We start from the raw sequence: 12,161 nt of genomic DNA on the forward strand, positions 1-12,161 counted from the left end.
AACGGACAACAGGACAATGGTCAACAATGACGCTGGCGTTGGCGTTGACAGCATAGCCTTACAAATGCCAAAACCTTATCACAATAACTCCTCATCCTCCCGGCCCTCCTCTCCACATGCTGGTGGTGGTGACATCACCACATCCTCCGGCCTGGACAATAACAAATTGAAGCTAATCGATGTCAGACGGTCATATACGCCGCTACAGGCTACAAAGGAGAATGTATGATTGTGATTTTTGTGAAGCAACGCTCTCACCAAACCCATGACTAAGCCGCCTATGCCTCCTATTGCTCCCGCTCCTCATCGTCCCCAGTCGTCTGCTGCCGCCTACTGCTGCAGTGGATGGATGTTAGTGTGACTTAATTGATATTTACTTAACTATTGAAAAATTACATATTTTTGTAGAAATTACATTAAAAAACTCTTCTCATGTATGTAGGGTATAATGTTAAAAATCTCTTGATCTAGATAAGAATTTAATTTATTCTATAGGCCATTATAAGAAAAGACTAGTTGTAAGGCAACAACCAACCAACAAGTACACCGAGACACATAAAACTAAATGTAATGCCAAGTCATAAAAACACATGCAATAAAATAATGAATAAATTGTTAGTAGTTGTAAGAATTTGAATTGAAAATATAAATTGAACTAAATTTAATGAGAAACTATAATTTTTGAGACTTTTGTTTGATTATTGAAAATCGATGAAAGATATAGGCGGGATATTTAAATTGACTTTGTTTCCATCAAATCTGGCTGAATTTAAGTTTTCACATGGGAGAACCTTATACAGCCAGTCTGAATTAAGGTTTTCAGATAGGAAAACCTTTTTCAGCCAGTCTGAATAAAAGTTTTTCTATGGGAAACCCCCACAGGCTGAAAAGTGTACCTAAAGAAAAACCTTACTAATCCAACCTTACAAGGTTAGGTTAGGCTGAAAAGAGGATGCGGATATTAATCCGCCCCTTGGCCCTATGGACATACACCTAAGCTTGTTGTGCACTCTAACAAGCCAAATACTGGCTTACGTGTATTATGCCCATAATGGCATGGTCAGATAGTTTTCACTAAAATTTTCCTATAGGAAAACCTTATTCAGCCAGGTCCCTCCCCCATACCCCAATTTTCAAAAACGCCAGATCCAGGAGATGCGTGTACCGATATAAATTTTGTATGCCATTTTATGGTACCCCAAAAACACGAAATTGGTAAAAAAAATTAGGGTCAAACAACCTGGGGGCGATCGAAGGAAAATTGTGCTGTTTTACTGGAAGCAGCAAATGCAAATTTGCCTATGAATATTCCATTAAGGAACTGGGGGCAAACTTCTCACAAATCAATGAGAATAATGGGCCTCACAAATGTCACCAGTATTGGAATGGGATAACCATTGTTTGAAAAATGTTCTGATGTTCCTGCCAGGATTCGAACTTACGTGTTCAGCGTCATATGTGAACTTGCTAATCTCTGCGCTACGGTGGCCTCCACTACTGGAAGCTGTATTTTATTTATTAATAGTTAAAATTAATTAAAAATATTCAATATTTGAAATGCTGTTAAAGTTATTTTATTTACATTAATTTAAATAAAATTTTAATTGAAAAAAAACATATTTATTGTGTTTTTATTTCATTAAAAATACTCTGGTTAAAACGTTTTTACACGTGTGGGGCGCTTTATTATGAAAGAAATCATAATTCATGTTAATTTTTTGTGTTAATGACTATTCTGCTCGATTTGTCAATAATTAAGAGAGTACCCCTATACCTACTGCGAAAAAATCTTTTAATTACTCGTCTACGCTTTATTGGCACTTTGCGTGCCTTTCGCGCAATTTTCTGCTCACTTTCCATATATTTAGTCTCATTCAGTGAGTACCCCTATCTTTTCGGCAAAAAAAAAAAATATGAAAATCACAAAAAATACCAGGCGCCCAGAATTGAGTAGCAAGATAAATATGATAAGGTGGCCCCCAAAAGTATGCTTCATTTTTTTAACACAGGGTGACTCGTAGCACAAAAAATAGCCTTCAATATAACAAAATAAAACAATAAATTTTTAAGATCGAAAACACTTTTACCTCTTAATTTTTTTCTAATTTCGAAGGAAAAGCGTTTCTCGATACGCAATTCGTAGATAAATCATAATATTAACAGCATTTTCCAAAATTTGAATTTTGATTTCTGAAAGAAATCATAATTCATGTTAATTTTTTGTGAAAATGACTATTCTGCTCGATTTGTCAATAATTAAGAGAGTTCCCCTAATGCCTGCTGCGAAAAAAACTTTTAATTACTCGTCTACGCTTTAGTGGCACTTTATGTCGGAATTGCTTGCCTTTCGCGCAATTTTCTGCTTACTTTCCATATATTTAGTCTCATTCAGTGAGTACCCCTATCTTTCCGGCAAAAAAAAAAAAAATATGAAAATCTCAAAAATCACAAAAAATACCAGGCGCCCAGAATTGAGTAGCAAGATATATATGATAAGGTGGCCCCCAAAAGTATGCTTCATTTTTTTAACACAGGGTAACTCGTAGCACAAAAAATAGCCTTCAATATAACAAAATAAAACAATAAATTTTTAAGATCGAAAACACTTTTACCTCTTTATTTTTTTCTAATTTCGAAGGAAAAGCGTTTCTCGATACGCAATTCGTAGATAAATCATAAAATTAACAGCATTTCCCAAAATTTGAATTTTGATTTCTGAAAGAAATCATAATTCATGTTAATTTTTTGTGTAAATGACTATTCTGCTCGATTTGTCAATAATTAAGAGAGTTCCCCTAATGCCTGCTGCGAAAAAAACTTTTAATTACTCGTCTACGCTTTAGTGGCACTTTATGTCGGAATTGCTTGCCTTTCGCGCAATTTTCTGCTTACTTTCCATATATTTAGTCTCATTCAGTGAGTACCCCTATCTTTTCGGCAAAAAAAAAATATGAAAATCTCAAAAATCACAAAAATACCAGGCGCCCGGAATTGAGTAGCAAGATAAATATGATAAGATGGCCCCCAAAAGTATGCTTCTTTTTTTTTCAAACACAGGGTGGCTCGTAGCACAAAAGATAGCCTTCAATATAACAAAATAAAACAATAAATTTTTAAGATCGAAAATACTTTTACCTTTTAATTTTTTTTCTAATTTCGAAGGAAAAGCATTTCTCGATATGCAATTCGTAGATAAATCATAAAATAAACAGCATTTCCCAAAATTTAAATTTTGTAGGCATTTTCTTAGCCTTTCCAAAATTGTCTATGTTTGATGCGAAACAATTTTTCGAGTATCCCGTAATGGTGCTGGATAAAGCATAATTCTTTCCTATTTACTTGAAAACTTAAGAAAATTGCTTCAAGATCGCACAAATGATATCCAAAAATTCGAAAAAAAACCAACGTGGGTTTGCAGCTGCTGTAACTTTATTGGTTTTACGAACTTCACAACCTTGCAGACACCGTTAGATTCGCAAAGAAAATCGTTTACCGTTATGGTGCTAGATGAAGCAACATTATAAAGTTTTCTATGAAAAACATCGCAAAAATCAGACATGTGTACCGATTGGGACAATATGGGTATCAAATGAAAGGTATTTAAGAGTAGAGTACAAAGTTGGCATTCAAATGTTACCCTAAGTGTCGGGGGTCCCCCACCGCCAAAAACACCATCCAACAGGGCACTTTAGCCGCTTTGAGCAATATGGGTATCAAATGAAAGGTATTTAAAATTAGACTCCAAATCTGCCACAAAAATTGATTTTTTGGTGTCTGAGGGCCCTCGCCACCTCCCAAAACCCCCCAGCGAGACAAATTTACCGATTGGAACACTGTGGGTATCAAACGAAAGATATTTGAAAGCTGAGTACACATCTGTTATTAGAATTTTGTCCAAGGTTTCTATGGGACCTCCCCAACCCAAAAACCCTCAAAACGGGCATAAATGTTCAACAATCGGTATCGAATGAAAGGTTTTTGGGAGTTGTCTACGAATCTAATATGCACAATTAGGACAGAGTCTGAAACCGGCCCACCCACTAAATACCCTTCAATAGGACGTGTAGTTCGATCGGGAATATGTCAATTAAAAAAAAGGTCTATGACAGTATATTTCGAATCTATTGTTGGTATAAGGATTCAAGTTTTTGAACAGTATATCGCGACAATTAAAGACTCAAATAAATTGTTATTTGGTTCTTAGCGTTGGGGGGACAGACCCTCTCCCCCCCCAATATTCATATTTAACTTTATGTTACGCGAAGGAGGGGCGGAACCTTCCCCTTACCCAATTTTTCAAAACTCCAGTTCTCGGAGATGGGTAAATTGATTTATACCAAATTTTTTATGCACCTTTATGATAAGCCAAAAACACAAAATTGGCATAAAACTTTGGGCGGGCGCTCCATGCTAAAACTTAACTCGCTCTTATTAATTTTTTTCTACAATAACTGTTTTAATTCTATCTTTTCATTGCCAAAGTGCAATGCCGCTGTGGACGTTAAATCCTTTTTCGATATGATGCACTCTGGTCCAAATAAGCTGATGCTGTTCGGTGCCGCATGTACTCATGTTACCGATCCCATAACCAAGGCCAGTAAACATTGGCACCTGACACAGCTATCCTATGCCGACACCCATTCAATGTTTACCAAGGATGCTTTTCCAAATTTTTTTCACGTAGTACCCTCGGAGAACGCGTTCAATGCACCACGTTTGGCGTTGGAACTTTATATCAAAATGAACCACGCTATTCATTGCCGCATAATCATATGGTAGCCGATTTGGATTCCATGGAACTAGAAGTAGTGGAAACCCAGAGTTTTGTCAATGATGTGAATGAATCGCTGAAAAATTGCGAGAAAAGGATGTTCGCATTATATTGGATAACTTTAATGAACACTTTGCGCCTAAGGTTTTCTGTGTCAACTTGAGATTTCAAATTGGATCGATTTCAGGCTGGATATGTATGGTAGATCTTATCAATGGCTACCTATTCTTCAGAATGGTGGAATTCGACGCTGGACACCGAATGTACTGTGGAAGAGTTAATACAAGCCTTAGAGGGCACTATGCTGGTGGATAATGTAGGTCGGTTGGGATTGCAAGTGGGCCATATCGGTCCTTGTTTTGATATAGCTGTTATATAAACCGATCTTGGGTCTTGACTTATTGAGCCTCTAGAGGGCGCAATTCTCGTTCGATTTGACTGAAATTTTGCACGTGGTGTTTTGGTGTCACTTCCAACCACTGTGCTAAGTATGGCTTAAATCGGTTAATAACCTGGTATAGCTGCCATATAAACCGATCTTGGGTCTTGACTTATTGAGCCTCTAGAGGGCGCAATTCTTATCCGATTTGGCTAAAATTTTTCATGAAGTGTTCTGGTATGACCCTCAGCAACTGTGCCAAGTATGGTCTAAACCAGTCCATAACCTGATAAAGCCGCCATATAAACCGATCTCCCTATTAGACTTCTTGAGCCTCTAGAGGGCGCAATTCCTATCCGGAATTGGCTTAAATTTTGCATGGCGTGTTTTGTTATGACTTCCAACAACTGTGCCAATTATGGTTCCAATCGGTACATAACCAAGATCCAAGGTCAATTTATATGGCAGCATAAACCGACCTTGGGCCTTACTTCTAGAGATTCTAGAGGGCGCAATTCTATCCGATTTGGCTGAAATATTTCATGAAGTATTCTGATATGAATCTCAACAACTGTGCTAAGTATGGTCTAAACCAGTCCATAACCTGTTAAAGTCGCCTAATAAACCGATCTCCCGATTAGACTTCTAAAGGGCGCAATTCTTATCCAATATGGATGAAATTTTGCACATGTCGTTTTGGTATGAATTCCAACAACTGTTCCATGTAGGGTCTAAGTCGGTATATAACCTGATATAGGTGCCGATCTCCCAGTTTGACTTTTTAGAGCCTCTGTAGGGCGCAATTATTACTCGATTTGTCTGAAATTTTGGAGGTGGTGTTTTTCTATTTGAAAAAGTCATTCAAAGACTTGACAAATTTTAGCCAAATCGGACAAAAATTGCGGCTTCCAGGGGGCTGAGCTACATCAAGTTATTGACCGATATGGACCGTATTTGTCATGGCTGTTAGAAGTCATAGAAAAATACCACCTACAATATTTCAGTCAAATCGAGTAAAAATTGGGCCCTCCAGTGGCCCAGAGTGTCAAATTGGGAGATCGGGTTATATGGCAGCTATATCAGGTTATAAACCATACTTGGCACCGTTGTTGGGAGTCATAGCAAAACACCTCGCGGAAAATTTCAGCCACATCGGATGAAAATTGCGCACTGTTTATGCTAAAGAAGACATGACCCGAGCCTTGCACAACCGAGCAGAAAAAGAAAATGGAGAAAGTTGGGAACCACAACTTTGAGATAGTCAGTAACTTTATCTACCGCGGCACCGCCATAACCGAAACGAATGACACCAGTTTTGAGATAAAGCGAAGAATAATACTGCAAAACAGATGCTACTTTGGCCTAAGTAAGCAGTTTAGAAACAAGGCCACCTCTCGACAGACGAAGACTACACTTTACAAGACACTGATACTACCCGTGCTGTTATATGGTTCTGAAGCAAGGGTACTTGTGAAAGCAGATGAGGCAGTGTTGGAGTATTTGAGAGAAAGATTCTTCGTAAAATATATGGACCAGTTTGCGTTAACGGAGAATATAGGCGACGTATGAACCACGAGCTGTATGAGCTGTATGACGATGATAGCATAGTTACACGCATCAAAATACAACGGCTGCGTTGGCTAGGTCAGAATGGATGAAGAAGCCCCAGCAAAGAAGTCTTTTGAAGGCAAACACGCAAACCGGGAAGACCAAAAGCCCGATGGAAAGATCAAGTTGTGGGAGACACCTCGAAACTTGGTGTCAGAGATTTTAGAATGAGCGCAGAAGATCGAGGCGCTTGGAACGCTATTTTACGTTTGGCTAGTGGAACAAATATTCTGTCATAGCCAGTTAAAGTAAAGTAAGTCACGACCCGAGATGGGTTTATATGGTAGCTATATCAGATTATCAACCGATTTAGACCATACTAAGCACATTTGTGGGAAGTCATACATACAGACATATGCAACCAAATTGAATAACAATTACGCCCTCTAGAAGCTCAAGAAGTCTAATCGGGAGATCGACTTATATGGCGGCTATATCAGGTTATGAACTGATTTAGACCATACTTGGTACAGTTTTTGGAAGTGATTCCTCCGATGTGTGCAAAATTTCAACCAAATCGAATAAGAATTGCGCCCTCTAGAAGCTCAAGAAGTCTAACCGCGAGATCGATTAGACTTATATTTGGTGTAGGTCGGTTGGGATTGTAAACGAATCAAATCGTTGAATTTTTTGATTTAGCTGGCATATAAATCGATCTTGTGTCGTGACCTTCTAGAGGGCGCAGTTCTTATCCAATTTGGCAGCAACTTTGCATGAGATGTTTTGTTATGATTTCCAACAACTGTGCAAAATATGACTCAAATCGATCCATAACCTAACATAGGTGCCGTATAAACCGATCTCGGAACTTGACTTCTTGAGCCACTAGAGCGCGCAATTATTATCCGATTTGGCTGAAATTTTGCATGAAGGTTCTTTTATCAATTCTAGGAACAATTTTAAGTATGATCTAAATCGTTTCATAACCGGATATAGCTCCCATATAAACCGATATCGGATCTTGACTTCTTGATCCTCAAGAGGACGAAATTATTATCCGATTTGGCTGAAAATTTTGCGTAAGGTATTTTGTTTTGTCTCGCAACAACTATGCCAAGTATGGTTTGAATCGGTTCATATCCTGATATAGCTTCCATATAAACAGATCTCCCGATTATGCTTCCTAGGCCTCTAGATGACGCAATTCTTATCCGATTTGGCTGAAATTTTTTACAATTTGGCTTCTCCCATGACCTTCAACATAAGTGTCAAATATGGTCTGAATCGGTCTATAGCCTGATACAGCTTCCATATAAACCCCGCTCCCAAATTGACATTTTAAGCCCCCAGAATACGTAATTGTTATACGACTTGGTTGAAATTTTGCACACATTGGATTATTTTAATTCTATATACATAAATTTAATTCTAAATAGACTTACTAACGAGCAACGCTTGCAAATCATTGAATTTTATTACCAAAATCAGTGTTCGGTTCGAAATGTGTTCATTCACCGTTCAGCGATGAGGCTCATTTCTGGTTGAATGGCTACGTAAATAAGCAAAATTGCCGCATTTGGAGTGAAGAGCAACCAGAAGCCGTTCAAGAACTGCCCATGCATCCCGAAAAATGCACTGTTTGGCGTGGTTTGTACGCTGGTGGAATCATTGGACCGTATTTTTTCAAAGATGCTGTTGGACGCAACGTTACGGTGAATGAACACATTTCGAACCGAACACTGATTTTGGTAATAAAATTCAATGATTTGCAAGCGTTGCTCGTTAGTAAGTCTATTCATGATGAAATGTCAAAGCATACTGAGCATCTTTCTCTTTGACACCATGTCTGAAATCCCACGTGATCTGTCAAATACTAATGCATGAAAATCCTAACCTCAAAAAAATCACCCTTTATATACATAAAGTTAACCATAGATATCAGGTAAAAATGGTCTAGAGAGGTCTAAAGGCTGTACGCAAATATGACCCGATTGGATTCATTGATTGTTTGGATAGAGAAATTAAATAAATTTCTGTTCCAAAGTTCAGCGGAATCGGATGACAAATATATATTTTGTGGTACCAAGACCCAAAATCAAAAGATCGGTCTATATGGCAGCTATATCCCAATATGGTACGATTTGGAACATATTCGGGACTTTGATACTCACTAATTCCAATTTCAGCAAAATCGGCTTAAAAATAAGTGTTTTATAGGCCAAAACGATTAATGGGGAGATCGGTCTATATGGCAGCTATTGAGAAAAACAATCCAATTTGGCCCATATTCGGCATGGTTGGGGGGAGGCCTAAAACAAATCATTGTTTCAAATTTATGGGAAATCAGATAGGCCAAAAGCATTAATCGGGACATCGGTCTATATGGCAGCTATATAGAAAAACTATCCAATTTGGCCCAAGTTCGACATGGTTGGGCCCAAAACAAGTAAAAATGGCAAATTTTGCCCATGAACATTCCACTAAGGAACAGGGGCAAACTTCTCACCTATTAATGAATGCAGTCCGATTCAAAATTAAGCTCAATGATAAGGTGCCTTCAGTGCCACAGTGCGCCACTTCTTTCGAGAGAAGTTTAAGATGGCATAGTACCTCACAAATGTTGCCAACATTAAGAGGGGAAAGCCAAGAGGGGAAAGCCACCTCCCCAAAACAAGTCTTTGTTTCAAATTTGATGTTAATCGGACAGAAAATTATTTTGTTGTTGTTGTTGTCGTAACCACATATTCATGTGAAGGTGGCGATCCCCGTCAATCTCCTGTAGGTAAGCAAGCTCGCTCCGGTCCAAAGGGCCGACCACCGCGAGAACAGGGTGGCCATTGGTTATTTAAAGGCGCCTATAACCCGCCTTGTTATATCGAGTGTTAAAGGCACTCAGTATTTGTGCATGAGCCGGTTCCGCCCGACCTCTCACTGAGACACTCCGCTCGATATCGCTGATTGTCCGTGACTTCCGTTCCAGCTACTCCGAAAGGAGCATTCCACTATTCGCAAACTGTGGACGCGCCCGGTAACTCGCAGCTAAGCTTCTCGTGATAGCAATGAACATCACGCAGATCGGACCGCAATGTTCCAGCCGTGTCGTGCTCACAGCTATCCCGAGCCGGGATTATCATTTTGTGGTCCCGAGAAATAAAATCAAAAGATCGGTCTATATGGGACCTATTCCAAATCGTGGAACGTTTTTTGGTCCTAAGCCTTCTATAATAATAAAAAATTTCTGTGCCAAGTTTCATTCACCTACGATAGCTCTATTTTTTGCCAATTTTACTCTAAACTCACGACTCTGTCGGAGGTTATTGAGGTAATTGTGTCTGAGTCGAAAATACTTTTGGCGTTAAAAAAAGCTTCGACTCCTTTAAGTCGCCAGGTCCTAAAAATGTATCACCGGTTCAATTACAAACTGTGTCCGACAGGCTGTCTCCTTGGCTTATACTCTGCTTGTCGCATATGAATATGTGGATGGAGGGACATTTTCATTCCAAAAGCAGGAAAACCTTACCACACGAAGACGCTGGATTTTTGTCCCTTTAGTCTGTCAACCTTTATGCAGAAGACTCTAGAGCAGTGTTAGACACATGTGCCAGTGTGCGTAATATTTCCACGCCCAGAGCTTATGTTCTGGAACACGTTTGTGTGTGTATTTGCCCGCCTGGAGAGTTTGATATAAACCATAGATGGGAGAGCAATGCTACCGCATTAAGAACTAAGCCAAGTATGTATTTACAAACGGCTTCCTAAAAAATCCATAGGTATACTATTTTATAAATTACTTGTGTTTATATATTTCTTAAACCGAATATTGGCGATTGTTTAATGAATTCATCTAATTTTGTTTGAAACAATTCTGATGTGACCGGAGTTCCAGGTGTCCACAGCGGATCTCGCACCACATACTCAACCCAAATTTTGCTATAGATTTGTTGTAATAGTTCCTTTACATTTGTCGCATTTGTATCGGTGTTTAGAACAAATCTGGAAAATATTTAAAGGGTCAACAAAAAAAAATAGTAAGAAAAATTCATTAAAGCCATTACTCACTTTAAACCAGAAGGCGTTTCCAAATAATGCAAAGCATACTTATTGGTTTTATAGTAAAGAAATCCCTCCCGGGGATCATGTGGTGATAGTTTGCTAACAAAAGATTTTAAAGAAGATAACATGCCATAGGCCAGTTTCGCCTCCTATAAAAGTAAATTAGCAAAAATTATGATATTGGTATGCATTTATAATTTTCAGGCAGCATACATACATACCTCCTCTTGTGTCAATCCAGATTTCTTGGTGCGATTCCACTCGGCATAATACATTAACGTTCCAAACTTATCAAAGATATATAAGTTAAATACTTTCATTGTAAATGGTTTTTACTTCTATGGAGGCTCTAAAAACGAAATAAACAAACTTTTAATAAACTCACAGAGATGGTATTTCTGTGGCTTGGTACACTTTATATAGATATTTTGAGCTACTGAAATTAAGGTCGTAAATTTCCATTGGCCACTTCTAAAAACAATTTTATTAATTAATATTTACTTTATATTCCTACAAATAATCATAAGCTTTACTTTTGGAGCTCACTATGTAAAATAACATAAATTATTGAGTTTTATTTTACTACTTCTATGATTTCCTTCTAGTACTTTTTTCCTGTACTCTATTTGCCATGTCTGGCTCTGAGCAGCGGTTTGTAAAACAGCTGTTTAACAGTGTTGCCACTTGCTTACAAATTTCCAACGCTAAAATCCATGGTAGAATAACTAATGCTATGTCTACAAAAGCTGTGTTTAAGTTTAGAACTTTAATACAAATTTCCAACCCTAAAAGCCTTGGTAGACGAACTAATGCTATGTCTACAATAGCTGTGTTTTATTTTAATATTTCAAAGTGTAGTGTAATGAATTTTGTTTGAAAATGACATCTGAACAGGACAACGAAGTTCGAGATAAATTACCAGTGCAGGCGTATATAGAGCAGGATCGCCATGTGTTTCACAAATAAGTGTGGCCATTGCCGAAATATCTCTATTGTGAATGGCAAAATAAAAAATCAATTATTTATACAATTGCGTGCACAAATCTTAATAAATTTTATTTGACTTCTATACCCACATGTTTTGCAAATTTTATTTATAAATTTTAGAAATATTTGCACTTTTTTGCTCTTTCTGTTTTGACAGGTTGCCAAAAGGCGTTGTCACCTCATGGCAAACAATCACACTGGTACTGGAAACGTTTTTTTGAATTTTATTTTAGCCCACGGCTTGTCTATAACCCCGTTTACACTGCTCATAAAACCGGATTTAAAACTCTCGTCAGCTGATTTCATAAAGGAAAAACAGATGATCGAGTTATTAAGTCCAGATTTAAAGAGCAGTGTAAACCGTATAGATGCCATTTTCATAAAAATTTCATTTCGCTGCACTATATAGTACCAAAATAAAAC

The 12,161-nt window shown here is 37.9% G+C and overlaps 2 protein-coding genes across 3 annotated transcripts in view; one reads left to right on the forward strand and one right to left on the reverse strand.

Moving 5' to 3' along the window:
- LOC106091148 (sodium-coupled monocarboxylate transporter 2) overlaps positions 1–678 on the forward strand; it is a gene marked incomplete in the record, with an annotated part of 201,100 nt that extends 200,422 nt beyond the window's left edge. The window contains 1 exon segment of the mRNA XM_059363989.1: positions 1–678. This exon segment is cut by the window's left edge and continues 570 nt beyond it. Within this exon segment, the coding sequence (XP_059219972.1) occupies positions 1–229 (229 nt within the window).
- A 9,793-nt stretch (positions 679–10,471) lies between these two features.
- On the reverse strand, positions 10,472–11,271 carry LOC106091145 (trafficking protein particle complex subunit 1). Of its 2 annotated transcripts, XM_013257576.2 has the most exons (4): positions 11,253–11,271; positions 10,973–11,100; positions 10,758–10,900; positions 10,472–10,691 (listed from the first exon to the last, which is right to left on the reverse strand). In XM_013257576.2, the coding sequence occupies exons 2-4, from the start codon at positions 11,069–11,071 to the stop codon at positions 10,496–10,498; spliced, it is 438 nt and encodes a 145-aa protein (XP_013113030.1). In that variant the 5' UTR covers positions 11,072–11,100; positions 11,253–11,271; the 3' UTR covers positions 10,472–10,495. The 2 variants fall into 2 exon arrangements, with proteins under 2 accessions (XP_013113030.1, XP_013113029.1); XM_013257575.2 differs by lacking the exon at positions 11,253–11,271 and having other exon boundaries at positions 10,973–11,156.
- Positions 11,272–12,161: the final 890 nt, after the last annotated feature.

The sequence above is a fragment of the Stomoxys calcitrans genome, chromosome 2 (genome assembly GCF_963082655.1).
Source record: "Stomoxys calcitrans chromosome 2, idStoCalc2.1, whole genome shotgun sequence".
NCBI lineage: Eukaryota > Metazoa > Arthropoda > Insecta > Diptera > Muscidae > Stomoxys > Stomoxys calcitrans.

Bases quoted from the DNA above. Each gene is read 5' to 3' on its own strand.
- LOC106091145 (XM_013257576.2), bottom strand. From the start codon at position 11,071: ATGAAAGTATTTAACTTATATATCTTTGATAAGTTTGGAACGTTAATG. The intron at 10,901-10,972 runs GTATGTATGTAT...TTACTTTTATAG, and splicing joins CTGGATTGACACAAGAGGAG to GAGGCGAAACTGGCCTATGG. The intron at 10,692-10,757 runs GTGAGTAATGGC...AATATTTTCCAG, and splicing joins GAAACGCCTTCTGGTTTAAA to ATTTGTTCTAAACACCGATA.